Source organism: Rhipicephalus microplus, chromosome 6, assembly GCF_043290135.1.
Source record: "Rhipicephalus microplus isolate Deutch F79 chromosome 6, USDA_Rmic, whole genome shotgun sequence".
In the NCBI taxonomy this organism is placed as follows: domain Eukaryota; kingdom Metazoa; phylum Arthropoda; class Arachnida; order Ixodida; family Ixodidae; genus Rhipicephalus; species Rhipicephalus microplus.
The window spans coordinates 147,031,548-147,047,546 of record NC_134705.1 but is presented as its reverse complement, the minus strand read 5'-3'; the positions used below and the strand labels follow the sequence as shown (position 1 = coordinate 147,047,546).

Here is a 15,999-nt window from a genome sequence, read left to right as displayed (position 1 = left end):
AGTGCACCACCGACAGTCTGCAGACTATTTATTCTTTGTTTTTTTTTTATTTGATACAACAAAAGATGTATACATTGAAAAATATATATACACAACTAAAAAAGCCCCGCTCTACTGCAGGTCAGGTTGCGTTGGGGGCACAGTGACAGTGGTGCTGTCAAGGCCCTGGCTGCTGTGGCTGGGCAGGAAGCCAGCTGCCGCAAGCAGCCGATAATCTGCACTCTGAGAGTGGGGATCATCGGGCTGCTCCACAACAAATTTTTCTCTGAAGCGCCGCTTGCTGCCCCCACAGCGATCACCAGACCCTGGCAGCCACCTCTTAATAAAGTGGAGGGCCTCCGCCTGGTCGCACCCTGCTTTTTGGCAGATGACATCTGCATACAAGAACAGAAATACCATAGTACACATGAAGCACTGCAGTACAGAGAATACACAAGGGTGCACACACATAAAGCAATGAACAAGTCTAACCTGTCACTAATCTACAGAGCCTCAGGTTCACAAAGGCCCTTTTCCCTTTTCTGCCATGAACGCTGTACAGCACTTGCACGTCATGTGCCAATACAGCCTTCATGGCATTCACAGCAATTTCTCGGAGGCCACGTCCCCCAATCTGCAGGAGGTGCTTGCGCTGTAAAAAAATGCAAGAAGCATAGATGGGGTAAACGCAACAGCACATCGAAATGTTTTCATGATAAAAATCTGCAAGAAGAGGACACTGAAAACAACAACTTGAATTTTTGGGCATCACAACATTTCATTGTTTTTTTACGCTAACTTCAACTCACTTGACCTAAAATGGTTTCCACATCAGCCCTCTCACACTCAGTGTGAGAACCTTTCAGAGTCCTTCTCTGATATGCAGTTTCGCTGTTATGAAATCAAATACAACACTGTTATAACCCTTAATAAATATTGATTCTAGCTATGAAATAGTATAATTACTTTGTACAGTGCTCAAATTCCAATACACATTTCTTCGAGGTTACAATGTCTTTGCCTGAATGTTGACCAGGAGTAGCTTCTACAGGTGAAAAACGATAAAATATGTGGAATTCAAAAAGAAGCTTGAACATGTTTTTAATCAATGCATTGTAAGCAGAGCACAACAAGTTAAATGAACATGATCAAGGCGTACTAAGAGGCAACCTTAGAGCGACCAAATCTTGGTCATAGATGAAACTGATAGAAAAATAAAAGTCGCACTAGATGGTCGCACCATTTGCTGTTTATATTTTTCTGTGATAGCCAACAAAGAGGCATGTCGCTGTAGAAATCTCATCACAATAAACAAGGGTGCATTTTTCTTCACACTGCGAAATTGGGTGCATGTTAGATTTTTAAAAAAGTAAGAAATCGGCTAACACAAGGCAGGGTGACCTGTAGCTCAAAGTAGAGAGAGCCGCACCGGACAGGAAATAGGGTGATAAATGAACAAAATTACTGAATGTCTGTTTTAAGCAGGCTATTGCTAGTCACTGCCCATCAAACACACCATGCCGCCTACATCGTCTGCTAGCTTAGGACAGTTCACTCGGACTTCACAGACTATAGTAAATACAGTCGAATCTCATTAATTCCAACACACTTAATTTGAACTGACACTGTGGTCCTATCAAAGCTATACCGCGCTCCGAAAATGCTCTCAGCACCCCGCCCAATCCTGCCGTGGCACTTCAGACACCTCATCGCTGTGCTTGAAGAAGAAAATGAAGAAAAGGAAAGAAAAGACTGCGGTGGAATGTTTGCCAAATGCCAATCTGCGACATTCCTGTGCCACGCTTCGGCTTTTTCCGTCCCTGCCACGTAGAGACCCTTCTCCACTTAACACTGCGCATGAAGAGAAAGAGGGGAAAAAAAGCTGTCGCAGAGAGTTGGCTCTCTCATGCCGATCTGCAAAGCGCCGGTGTCACGCTTCCCTGTTTTTCGTTCCTGCTATGTAGAGACTCTTCTCCTTTCAACACCGCGCATGAAGAGAGAAAAAAAAAAGCTGCCGCGGAGTGTTTCTCTCTCGAATGCCGATCTGCTTTTCTCCAGGTGGAGACGCTCCTCCATTCTCATCATGTGCTGGCCACGCTCCGGCTGCAGCGCAGATGGTAACAGTGGAAACACAGTTGTTTTCGAAGAGTGTCAGCACTGGACATTGCCACGCGCAACTTCTTTTGCCAGGAGAATACTGAAGCCGAAGTACAAATGCTTTGCAAACTGCACGCAAAACTTGTTGACTCGTTGTAAGCCCAACGTGTACAGACATGTATTGACTACTTTAATTAATGACGGATGTCCTGTAATTTGTGAATAAAACTCCATGCACATGCATCACTGCATGGTGAGCCCTCCGCTCGTTTACCGTATTTACTCAATTCTACCGCGCCCTCGATTGTAATGCGCCCCCGATTTCCACGACAAAAAAAAAAAAAAAAACTAAGACATCGGTTGCAACGCGCACCCTTTTTTCTCGTTGGCCCGCTTGATCACACCACTCGCGAAAACGACTCTTTTTGACAGCGTCTTCCGTTTAAATATGAAGTACGGGGGAAGCTTATGCCTATCTGACGTGCAACAGAGCATTGCTGTCACTGTAGTTTTACCGTGGCCCGATGTCAGTACACAAACTTGCTTCTCCTAGATGGTTGTGGTGCCAGGCATGTCGAAGTAAAGAGGCGTGTGATCGGCATTCCCGATTTGCCCAAGCGGGTAGCCGTTGTTGTGCCGCAAGTTTAGGAGGAACCTCTGAAGACTCTGAAGCTTTTCTTCGTACTCCTCCGGCAACTTACGGCATATGCCCGTTGGCCTTCAAAGGGAAAAGCCTTTTCTCTTCATAAAGTTCGTTAGCCAGCACCTGCTCGCTTTAAAATGGCTCTGCATTAGCCCTTTTTCTAAGGCTAACTGCATAGCCTGCACTTGGAGCAGTTCTGTCGTCACGGGCCGCTGTGCCGCTCACTGCTTAATCCCATACTCGCCGAGCAGCTCTTCAATTTGTGGAAACCGACCCTGCTGTGGTCCACTGAAGCCTTTGCGTGAATCTTTGCTGTCGACAATATTCTGCTTTTGTTTCCGCCAGTCCCGCACGCACGTTTCGGGAACTTCAAATGACCGCGATGCGGCCCGATTTCTGTCCGTTCCGGCATACGCGACGACTTTTCTTTTAGAAGCAGCATTGTGGTGCACTCGTCGAGTTTTTGGAGTCGGCCCTACCATGCCGTCGATGCTAATGTACTACAAGATGACGAACTCCTCAGCACACGTATGAAGTGCCGCGCATGGGAAACACATAGGCAGAAATGACCGACGCGCCATGCCGACGCACGTAGGGGGCGGCCATTTTGTAAGTGGCGATGGCAATAGAATGACCATATTCATTTTTTTTTTCGTACTCGATTCTAACGCACATGCGATTTATGAACTCTCTTAATCGGAAAAAAGGTGCGTGTTAGATTCAAGTAATTACGGTAACTTTCATTATTTTGAACTTCTTTTAATTTGAACAAATTTTCTGGCCTCTTTGAGTACGAATTATTCATATTCGACTGTAGTACAGTGGCTCATGAGATAACCTGACTAGTTTGTTTCCCGAAACACAGTATCTTAAAGCAGTACTAAATTTCTGCATGTTACATAGGCATATTAAAAATCAAGAAATATACACCACAGCCACAGCCACAGCTTTACTCTGCACAGCTGCCTCTGCTGCCTCCACTTCTCCAATTGTACCAGCAGGCAGCCGGGGAAAGTCAGAGGGGCGCTGTGCTGGCTGGGCGTGCTGAGGCACGGAAAAGAGCCGTACCTCGTGCTTCAGCTGTCGCACCTCCTGCAGAACCTCTCTTTGTTGCTGCCGGATGCCAAGTTGGATCCGCAGGATCCATAGCAATAGAGCTGAAACATACAAGAGTACATACATACCATATTTACTCGCACAATTTGCATCCTCACATAATTTGCTCACCAGTATAATTAGCCAGCCTGCTTTACTACAAGAAACTTTTTGCTCGCATACTTTGCCCTCCCCAACCAGCCCGAGCCACCTTGCCAGCACACACACAGACACATTTGACTTCATGATGCTCTGATCAGGCACATCTCTTGTCGAGCAGGCGAGTGCAGTCTTACACAAAATGGACTGAGTGCAAGGTACCTTCTTCCATGAACTTTTATGCTTTCCCTAGAATATCGAACTTGAAAACCGAAACCTGTTTATGTGTAGTCCGAAATGCCTAAAGGTTTGCCTCCTATCTTCCCACCTCTTCCACGGCAAGAATGTATTCCCGAGACACAGCACAGATGTTGAACGCGTGCAAGGACCTGTCACATCAACTAGATGAGGCAGGTTTTCGCACTATTTTTTTTTTCGGTTTCGCCATCTGGCCATTGCGTTTTTACCATTCCTTGTGATAGGCTACAATAATTATATACGAGGCAGATTGCTGTTATAAAGCTTACCGGAGAAAACTGAAACCGTGCTACCGCTAAGCACATCAGCGTGGAGTTCTTCGACATGCAATATTCAATATGGGAGCCAGCAGAAGAATGCGTTGAATAAGACTTAGCATAGAAGCTTGGGTGTGTTGGTTAGATATCGGAGGGAACACAATGCAATAGAAGACTGGGAGAAGGAATGGACACACACACACATGAAGGGCGACACACACAGCGCTGTGTTGGCATCGCGCTTCCTTGTCTGCATCTTACTTTACGTTGGGTTCCCGACAATTATTGGAGAGTACTTATGTTCTCTGGTATAACCCTGTCATGGGAACTGGTTTTTGTGAGCACTGTTCGGAAGAACTTCAAGAAAATGGGGGCATTCGAACAGGCTTAGCAAACAAATGACAATCCGCTTTGAGACAGCTGTGACAGCGCCTGCAACATATATTCCCAGTTGAGCTTTTAGGCCAGCGATGCCTACTAGCTTCGCACATGACCAGATTGACAAAAAAAGTACACATAATACGCGACTATATACCGCATTTGACTCTGTAGCTTTGATGAACCAGGCAGATACACAAATTTATCCAAAACTCCATTGATTCTGTTGCAGAATTATTCAACAAACAAATTACGATGTTATCCATGTTACTATATGTTTGTGGCACTTTACCATTGCAGCTTTCCAGGAGGCACACATAGTGCAGCACCACTCGCAGTTAATTGTATGCAGTAGGTTGCTCACAGCAACTGACTGCATGCAATGGTGAACACCTTGCATGCTTGCACCGCTGTTTCAGCATGCTGGCTGCTTCCCATACGGCTATCAATTGATGTTCACAAAATTGGGAAGATGAAGAAAGACTACACAGTGCCCTCTGGCCACCCTATACTCCAAACCTCCAGCCAACAAACAAACAAAAGAAACAGAAGTATGCAAATGAATATTATTCCCAATGCAGCTGGAATGGAGTGTAGTTCTCACCAATTCTGTGTGTTAAGTCAATATGGAGTGAGTTAACTCCATAAAGTAGCTTTTCTCATAACAGTGTTCACTCTATTGTAACACAAGAAGTGACTTCATAGCATCTAGAAGGAAAAATAGAATCTTCAGTATTTGATAGAAATGTGAGGCTCTACCTTAAAACAACAATAATCTGGAAAAAGAACTCATTACATTCGAAAAAAAAAAGGTAGCACAGTTGATCCCCTTTACAAAAGACACTGATGTAACAGACAAACGGGGATAAGAGGCACCAGTGTGCAGGCTGACATTTGGCCCATCATGCATCAGGCACTCCGTAGATGCGCCTGTGCAGCCGGGAGCCCTGCAGTCAAGCATGCTGAGCAAGACTGTTGACCACTGTACAATGACACATTGCCACAAAATTTCAAAACTTCATTTCACAGACTTCTGCAAAAGCTTCTTACACTCTTGCATAATTTTTGCACAAGCTTCTCTCATTCTTGCGTGATTTTCGTCAGAACATATAAATGTTGGAAGTTGTATGTTCCCAAAAACATGCACAATACAAATAGCATACATTAAAGTCTATCACTTAATACGTGCATAGTGTAACAATGAAAGGAAACTCACGCATGGTTTGCTCCGAGCCTTCCCCGTGCGGTGCCTCCTTGAGCCTTGGAGAGCACTGTACAGCTAGAGCAAAGTAGCATCAATCCAGTGTTAATGGCAGGTTAACAAGACAACAAAACTAACCCCCATATTCATAAACACTCCCCGACTCGACTTTCACCCTTCATTTGACAGAGTTGAGCCCTGTGCCGCTGCTCGTTTGAAAGCGACGCTGCGCTACTCGAGAATCACAGCAGATTATTGCTGACATGCAGCAATTTTCTCTGCTTAGAGACGGCGCTCCCATCAGCCATCTCAAGTGAAGGTGAAGCGTTGAGTGGAGGGACGTTCTAGAATACGGGGGTAAGATTGGTTGCAAGAACACTACAATAGACACACTTAATTTTTACACTTCATCTATATTGTACAGCTACACACATTCTGCATCCTTATAATGCAACATATACATACAGGCTTATAAAGTAAACACTGTAGGCTGCTCAAATAACACCTACACAAAAAAATTACACAAAAGTGGCCATGCGCAAAGTACTTTTATTTGAAACTCGCAAAACTTTTGTGGTGATGGAGATTAAATAAGACAGGTTACGCTTGGAGGCACATGAGACCTTCGCAGCTTTCATAAAGTACAAAAAACAATATGGTATGTGTGTGTGTATGTACGCATGAAGCTTCAGCCTTTACATACGGTTTCTTGAAAGAATTGACTATGAATTTTATGGCACCTGTGTCCTTCAGCGCAATTGAAAGCCTGCTGATCAGTGTGTGCAATTGTGGAATAGTTACATGGAAAATGGCGAGAAACACCTAAAATCAAATTTTTCTAGCTAGGAAATATGCAGCTGTGTATACACAACACATGCTGCAAACAGTGGGAGGTGACCACAAGAATGATTTGAGTGTAAGCGGCAGTATTCCACATTCATGCACCCCGCCATTTTAAACTGTTGCCCAAAAGCAGCACCACTTCAGCGTGCTACTTTTTTTTTTACATCATAAACAGCACGGAATACAGCGGGGATGAAAACAACATATGCAATTAAATTTTGAGCACTATTTATGGTGCGCATGATTGATTGATATGTGGGGTTTAACGTCCCGAAACCACTATATGATTATGATAGACGCCGTAGTGTAGGGCTCCGGAAATTTAGACCACCTGGGGTTCTTTAACGTGCACCTAAATCTGAGCACACGGGCCTACAACATTCCCGCCTCCATCGGAAATGCAGCCGCCGCAGCCGGGATTCGAACCCGCGCCCCGCGGGTCAGCAGCCGAGTACCTTAGCCACTAGACCACCGCGGCGGGGATGGTGCGCATGAAAAAAAAAAAAAGGCCTTTGTACAACGACGAATGCATAATTTGCCTTCACGGACCTTCTGTTAGGCTGCACCACATACAGATTTTTCGTGGCTTTCAAAAGAGATGTGAAAAAAAAAATAATAATAACCGTGTTTACTCTCGTCATGAGCGCACTCACTAAGTCACCCTCATTTCAGTCGCCAAAATTTTGAATTTTTTTTTCTTCCACATATTAAACACACACCTTACGTTCATCCGCTGAAGTCCCACGGGCTCCCCCCCCCCCCCCCCTTGCCGCCTTCACTGGCTGCCACGTGCCATTTTATTTTTGTTTCTATTTGTTCACGGAACGTCCCTTGTCTTTTTTAATTATCTCTTGTAACATATGTGGCATTATCTTGTTCCCGAGGTGCCACAGGTGCTCTGCTATGTAGATGCACCATTAAACTAGTATTTTTGATCAACTGTGCATTTCTGATGTTTACCTTGCAAGTACGTAAAACTGGCATGCTTCTTGATCTACGATACACATGTGGCTTGTCTCACTTTGAAGGAAAAGTTAGCATACAATGGTGTAAATGCTTAGAATTTGAAATATTGAGGCAGCAGCACACCGGAGATGATCATATGGTAAAGAAACAAGTGCTGCCTTATCCGTCAATAAATTTTGCGAGCTAAAAAAAGTACAAAAGCACAGCGAGGCTATGATGTGGTTCAACCTGTGGATTCGCTTCATTTATCACGCCATATGATGAAGCTTCCTTTGGTAAAACTGCTCAGATAAGAAAAAAAGTTTGCTGTCCAATACAGCAACTATACAAAGTGTGCACGTGCATCTCCCAGCGCCTTTTCGTCACTTCCGAAATGCGCCACCAACATGCCCGGGCACCAACCGAATCTATCGCCTACAACTGCCATGTTGTCTCCTCGTGCTTGCACCCGTTTAGTTTTGCCTCACGATGCAAGTTTGAGAAATTATGAGCTGCTAGTGAGGCAAGTTGATTTAGTAGTCCACGCAGAGGGAGCAGAGCTTAGGGTGTTTCTTCGCTGAAACTTATAACCTGAAATTGAGAACGCACATTGCAATTTTCCTAAAAGTACCAGCGTATTTGGCTGGTGCAGATTAACAAAAGCTACTTGAAGAAACTTTGCAATATTTGCATCTTCAGGTGCAACTTCATTACGGGTAAGTGCCATAGCCAAGTATTTACCTGCAAACAGATATAGCTTACCAAGATACTGTACGTACAAACTTGTCCGCAGTTAAAATCATGATGGCGAGGAAGGCGGTTAAAATCGTGAGGGCGATCGCGGAGATTTGGTATTGCATTGAAACAAACTATAAAGAATGGGAAACAATATTAGTTCACTTTGAAGTATAGCCGATCGGTTCAAGTTGGGCGTCAGGATTTTTTTTTATTAGTCAATTAATTCTATACCACGGCCTCTATCATGTTCAGTGACTCCACTGTATATTAGCGTACAACAAAAGCAAAATACAAAGTGAAAAGTGCGTTAAAGCATACGCGAAAAATAAAGTGATGACTGGCATTACTGCGGCACACACCACGCAATGTCGCTATCTGCCTTGTATAATATTTTCCTCGACTATTTCCGCAAATTGCAATCAAAGAGGCTCAAGCTCAACATCAGCACTGTTTAAAACACTTGGGGGGGGGGGCATTGCTACTATGGTGGCGTAGGCCGTGACAATATATTCATAATATTATATCTCTTGTAAACTTGCCTAGCTCTGCACGACTAGTTTTCGATGGGAGCAGCTGCGCTTCGCACATCCACTCTTAAAATTGCGGCTCGAGAGATTTTGAGCTTTCACTTGTTTTTGGGCCAGGCAATTTGTAGTAAAAGCAAGATAATAAACCCTCATAGGTTGTGGCGGGCAGCCGGTGTACGCCGTGGCTGGTATATGTGTCGCACATCTTGATTATCTGGTCTTGTATCGAGTGAACGAGCGAGGCCTTCCTAATCCAATGAGCTCGTTAAAGTAAGACAACAAAAAACCACAATGCTTCCATATCGTTCACAGCAACAGATGACGAGCCCCCAACAAACCGCACTGCAGCACGTGAACTGCCGTAGGTACCCAGGGAGTTACCCGGGCATGGCGGGAGAGGGCGACAACGGCAGAAGTGACATCACAAGAACACTATGTATAAAGGGGACATTTAAAGACCTTTTTCCCATTTTTAAACTTCGTGCACTGTTCTGTCACAATTTATAGCTCAGAATAGTTGTATTTTGAAAAGAGCACTAATTTATAAGCCCAATGGTTCAAGGATGGGTGCATTTAGGGGGCCCATTCTACGTTTTACTTATGCCCTTCAAGAACTTGCTTACAGGGCCAAAGTCCTGTTTCAGAAAGAACACGCTAGTGCGTGGCCAGCAGTCCGTCAAGCATTAGTGCTGGTGAGATTTGGAAATGCAGCGCATGAGCATCCTCATCTGCTACTTCTCTGCTCATGCTCTCGGGGCTTACTTGCGAGGCACGGTCCCTCACACTTTTCATTTTCACACAGTAAATCAACTGATACCAACTCTGCCTTCGATTATTTAATAAACCAATATTTCATGGTCACGAGGACGAGCTTAAAATGTTTGCTACATCAGACCTGAACAGCATTTTGAGTCATCGAAACTTGCTAGCTGCAGCGAGCATTATGCGAAAAATATGATGTGCTTTACGGTGACAACTTGTAAAACACTGCAGCAACGATTAAAATCATGCATTTTTTGTGCTCACAGGAAATCCCTGAAGCAGGAGGCACTGGGCTAGATAAATTGCGCAGCTAAAATACGGATGCGCTTTTTAATGCTGTCATGCGTACAGGCGGAGAAATGGCAGACAAAACTGGGCGCACCCCGATTCTATGCGCAGGCGTCCCATTCACAAGCCTCGCTGCCAGTTAGCACCACATGGCTCACTGTTTATGAGCTCGCTCGTTTCCTGTAACAGTGGACCATACGGTACACCTATTTAAAAACGAGGATAGAATGTATATAATGCAGCATCTGATGAAGCCATGATGATGTGTTGCTGATGAAATCTGGAACTCTAGTTAGTACCCTTATTGTTAACCAGCCGACCGACTAGCAAAAAGATTTGCGACTGAAATGATGGCATCTACACCTGCCCTTAAAGGGACACTGAACAAAGTTTTTGCCGCCGAGATTTTCAGCCAAAGCAAAAGATTGGGCCATGAAATTCATAGACAATAATAATTTTAAGCAGAAACTACGAAAACATACTGAATTTAATGAGCCTTTTACAAAATGCCGCGTCTAGCTCTTAGACACGGCGTTTTCTAAAAGGTCGCGACATTTATTTTTCAAGTGTTTTTTTTTTGTTATTCAAGACAAATCTACGGTGCATTGTTCAAAGAAAACAAAATTGCCTCGGTAAGAATTCTTTGCGAGCAGCTTACTAATTTTAAGGCAGGCGCGTTGATTCGTGAACTGAAGGATGCGAGTGATCGATCTTGCCTGCTAGTGGCTAGGCGACAAAGGCTTTACCTCATGTCCTGGTGTAGCTAAGCCACGCAAATGGAGCAGAAAATGTGCATTATAATTTATTTCACCTAAATATCACACGTATGTGACTTATTGCCGGTGACAGGTGATCAGGATGAAGTCGACAAGTTGCAAATCTGAACAAGAATTCACTCGAATGAAAAACCAACCTATACTCACGTCCACGGTGAAGTCGAACACGTCGTCCGTCAATGTTGTCGCTGATGCCCGAAGGAAAAGAGAAGAGGACAAGCGACGGGGTCGTCTCTTTCTATAAAGTCGGCGGAACTGCCAGAACGGCCAACACAAAATGCATCGGGTTGACATTCCTCCATCTGGGCATCCGTCGCTCCACCCGGGCATGCAGCTGCTACTGGTTCTACTACTATCCTCTTCCCCGTGCCTCTTCCCGACATTGCAGTGTTGCTGCCATACTCGCGAACCTTTTTAAATTAAAGCACGCAATCATGTATTATCGTGCGCCATACTAAACTTAAAAACAGTGCGCCGGTACATGAGATGACGAAGCGCGGTCCACGCCATCACAAGAGCAATTAGAGAAATGAAACAAAGAAAACAAAAATGTATAAAATATTTTGTCTCAATACGATCCGCAATCCAGTTTCCTGCAGCGGCTTTTGGCTCTGTATGAACGGCCAAGCCAGTGCCAAGCCAAGCTTGCGTCCCTGATCAGCTGTTTGTTTCCATCGAGAATTCAACAGTGAACTGGCAATTTGTTTAGATGATATTGCTAAAGGGCTTGAAATTGAATATTTCTCTACGTACTACTGCTGTACTTTTCCTCTCTGTTTCCTGATCACAGTGATGAGATTGAGGAGGTTACAATTTAGAAAACAGCAAGTGCAGCTCAAGCATTGCTAGTATCGCTGTTTCGGTAATAAAATGTTACAAAGATTTTGCCCCGCGACCTGCTTGCCGTGTTCGAGCACCCAGTAGAAATTTACGGTGCCGCGTTTGAAAGAGTTGAATAAAATTGCAACATTACGAAAGAAAGGCTCTGAAGCAACATCGCATTTTATCAGGCCTACACCTCCCACACCTAGACGAGTAAAACTCGTCGATATTATCTTGCAAAGCTGTGTATAATATTTAAAACACATTCTTTAGCCCACGATGAATTGTTCTCTCGTGTGGCTTCTCCACTTGGTACTGTCATGTTAACTTACAAAGGCAACTTTCCATATTTAGTCTCTTTAGATGTTGCAAAAGCTTGACACGTGGTGTGTATGCCATACTGATAATTCTCCTCGTAACCTGGGTCCGCCTCTTTAAACAGCGTCGCATTTTATTGTTCGCAATTGTGTTTATTTTATACTGTAAGCGAGCTGTGTGATTTCATCAATATTCACGAGTGTTCCCTGACTATACAAACACGTGCGTCTTATTTGGTGCGGTGCACGTTTGTATGTAGCAAAAAATGTCATTTCGTCAGCGTGTGTCTGCATACACTTGCATGCCCTGCAGTACGTGTACATAATTAATGCAGTAAGGACTGCAATGCATAGCCTTGCATGGGACATATATTCCATGCAACCTCAGAGAAATGTTGTTTGTTATGAGCCTACTGTTTATCATTACATTTTTTTTTCGTTAAAGTTTCATCTCCATATAAAGCAGCTGTATACAGGCACGAGCTTCAGCAGCTTCCTCGTTGTTCCATTTTAAATAAAAACACCAGGCCTATCCGAATCAATGATCTGTTTGCTATCATTAATGTTATGTGTTCTACGATGTACACAAGGACAGTAGTATACAAAAAATAGGGAGGGAATTGAATGTCCTGCCTGCATGGCTGCGCCGTTTCACAAGATCAGGCGCTGCGCTGTGAAGCTTCCTACCGGCCTGCAGAAATTCAAGGGAGCGTACAATAGCGTGGTTCAAGAGGACTTGTGGGGAATACTTGACACACTGGGTGTAAAAGATGGAGTCACTAATCGTTTAACGGAAATCTATAAAACTAACAAGGTAGCTAAAGTGGGAAAAACAGGTATCCAAGCCCACAGTGGTGAAACGTGGACTTAGGCAGGCATGCCCGCTGTCACCCTTCTTATTCATGATGTACCTACAAGGATTAAAGGCAAGGGGACTTGGCTTCAACCTCTCTTTAGTCAAACAAGGAAAACTCATTGATCAGCCACTACCAGCATTAACCTGCGCAGATGATATAGTGCTAATGGCCGACAACAAGGAAGATTTGCAGAGGTGGATGGACATCTGCGGTAATGAGGGAGATCGGTTAGATTTTAGATTCAGTTAGGAAAAATCAGTAGTCATGATTTTTAATGATAACAAAGGTAGTGAGCTTAGAGCACAGGAAGTCACGCTAGAGATAACAGATAAATACAAATAACTGGGCATATGGATAAGCAATGGGACCGAGTACCTGAGGGAACACGAAATATGCGTGACGACTAAAGATAACAGGAATGCAGCAGTGATGAAAAATAGGGCACTGTGGAATTACAATAGGTATAATGTTGTGAGAGGAATATGGAAAGGGGTCATGGTTCCTGGGCTGACGTTCGGCAATGCGGTCTTGTGCATGAGGTCAGAAGTTTAAGCAAGATTAGAAATTAGGCAACGTGAAATATGTAGGCTTGCTTTAGGAGCTCACGGGAATACACCAAACCAGGGAGTGCAAGGTGGTATGGGATGGACATCATTTGAGGGCAGGGAAGCTAGCAGCAAGATAAAATTTGAGAAGCGATTGAGAGAAATGGGGGAGGAGCGTTGGGCTATGAAGGTTTTCAGCTATTTGTACATGAAGAATGTCAATACAAAATGGAGGAAGCGAACCAGGAAATTGACTGGTAAATACTTAGAAAGCAGCAGGTGGCCAAACCAGAAGGAACTATCGGTTAAAAAGGAAGTGCAGGAAACGGAGACTGACATGTGGAGAATTGGCATGATTAAGAAGTCCGCACTAGAGATCTATCGAACTTTTAAGCAGGAAATTGCCAAAGAAAGAATCTATGATAATACTCAGGGTAGTTCTCTACTGTTTGAGGCCAGGACGGGAGTATTGCGAACCAAGACATATCGGGCCAAATATAAAGAGGTAGACACAATATGCAGTGCGTGCGAAGAGAAAGAAAAAACTGCCGAACACTTGACAATGCTCTGTAAAGGGCTTCACCTTATAGTTCAAGATGATGGCACAGAGTTTTTTAAAGCACTGGTGTTTAGGACAGGGAGGGCAAAATAGACTTTAAGCGGGTAGACTTAACTAGAAGGAGGCTATCTGATTGGTGGCTAAAGTCAAGGCACGATTGAAAATTAAACCCTTCACTTCAAAGTACCCGTCCAACTTTACTATTTAAAGGGGAAAAAAAAATCTAGTGGTTAGTTCACTAAGCATTACGGCTAGGTGACGTTAGCCGCCGCCCGATCTAAAGGGTACAGCCACATTCATCCATCTATCCAGCCAAGAATATGCCCTCTGGCTTGTTGCTCCAGGCCTAGTCAGGTAGATTTTCTGGCCTCACCGTTGAATTTTTTGCTCGGGTTGTGGCTTGCAAACATTGCGGTTTTGGGCTTCGTATCATCTTGTTCCGTCATCATGTCCTCCAAGTGGAGGACATGTCGCAGTGTGAGGAGGGAGTACGACAAGGCGCTGATAGAATGAGCTATCAGTCTTACCAGGCAGGCGGTTGAGAGCGCACCGAGGCAGCTGACGCACACCAGCACTATCCGCTTCCTGTATAATACAGGCTAGGGAATTATAGAAACACAGAGCAGAAATCAACTCTTGTGCCTCTCTCATGCACTCACAAGGCGGAACCTGCTTCGAACACTGAGGACCGAGCTAAGCAACACCATGCGTGACGATAAATCGTGGTCTCCTATTGCAATAATGATTAAGGCACGCATGCAACTTAAACCATTGTCACGCAAGATGAATTCACAACACCATCGAAGTGAACCCAAGGCACGTGCTGATTATTATGTACGGTACTAGCGCTAAATTCATGCAGACGTTTAGTTGGCGCCGCAGTAGGCCTAGTTGAAGGAATGGCCACAGCTACTGCTGTGATGGAGAACGGGCTCATTAACATCTTCATGTAGATTAAAAGGGCTTACCCCGAAATGGCTGGGAGTGTCACGCTATCCCTAGCAGTGGCACATGCAGTTGCATATTTAACGATTACAGAAATGGCATACCGATTTCCAAAGCACCTAACAATACTTCCGTCAAGGCGTAGCACCAAACACTTCATCGCACATTTCGGCAAACATTCCTTTTTCTCCCAATCTGGTGGCTAGGCATGACTACGCCCAAGAATAAGCATGTTATTATGTATGTTGGAGGTATTTTTATCTGATCCCTGAAAAATTATTTCCCTAAAACCATGGAAAAAAGAGAAAATGGAATTCGCACCTGTCATCATATTGCACCCCATCACAGGAATGGGATCAGATTGGCCTGGCGCTCAATACTCCCTTACGCTTAATCAGAGCTCGGTCTGGCACCAGCTCCAGACAAAACCATTTATAATCTCCTGTCTGGTACATCTGTTTTACTCTGCTCTTTCTCAACCAGAGTGCACCATGTACCTGTGGTTCACCCCTGGTGGATCTTTTTCACTGTTTGTGAATTGCACACAAAGCCCTTACTGGTAGATCCTATTCCCAATTCTTCACTATTCTCATGGGAGGCCACTCTTTGGGCAGCTTACATCACGACATGTGCGTGTCATGATGTCAGTGCCGTCTTTTTCAGAGTCGGCGCCGTCTTTTCTTTCTCTTTTGCTCCTTCCCTGTCCTGTGTTTCTGGTGTTGCGCTGCAAACAATTGAAGATGTTAAAGAACACCAGATGTTCAAAATTTGCTTCTCATTAATATATCGTGGTTTTGGGAATTAAAACCCCAGATATATTGAAAGAAGATGCAAGAAAAGGGAAGGATGATATTGGAAACTGGCAAAAAAGGGATGACAGACTTCTTAAGCTATGCTGCCATTGAGATTTTCAGCTGTTCACGCAATTCTCACACGTGGCTTTGATGCAGCTATGCACATATCACACAAGCATGCTGACTGTACAGTTAGTATAACTGCAACCTTCATGTACCCAGCCTTCATGTACCCTCTATGACATTTCAGAACATCTGAGTCAGTGTTAGCATC

At 44.2% G+C, this 15,999-nt stretch overlaps 1 protein-coding gene across 1 annotated transcript; it reads right to left on the bottom strand.

Moving 5' to 3' along the window:
* Positions 1-466: 466 nt before the first annotated feature.
* On the bottom strand, positions 467-12,417 carry LOC142766047 (uncharacterized). Its single transcript, XM_075867865.1, has 4 exons — positions 11,034-12,417; positions 6,023-6,077; positions 3,788-3,876; positions 467-631 (listed from the first exon to the last, which is right to left on the bottom strand). The coding sequence occupies exons 1-4, from the start codon at positions 11,214-11,216 to the stop codon at positions 467-469; spliced, it is 492 nt and encodes a 163-aa protein (XP_075723980.1). The 5' UTR covers positions 11,217-12,417.
* Between the last annotated feature and the right edge of the window lie 3,582 nt (positions 12,418-15,999).

Bases quoted from the DNA above. Each gene is read 5' to 3' on its own strand.
- LOC142766047 (XM_075867865.1), bottom strand. From the start codon at position 11,216: ATGCCCGGGTGGAGCGACGGATGCCCAGATGGAGGAATGTCAACCCGA. The intron at 6,078-11,033 runs GTGAGTATAGGT...CTAGCTGTACAG, and splicing joins TGTTCGACTTCACCGTGGAC to TGCTCTCCAAGGCTCAAGGA. The intron at 3,877-6,022 runs GTGAGTTTCCTT...TGTATGTTTCAG, and splicing joins AGGCTCGGAGCAAACCATGC to CTCTATTGCTATGGATCCTG.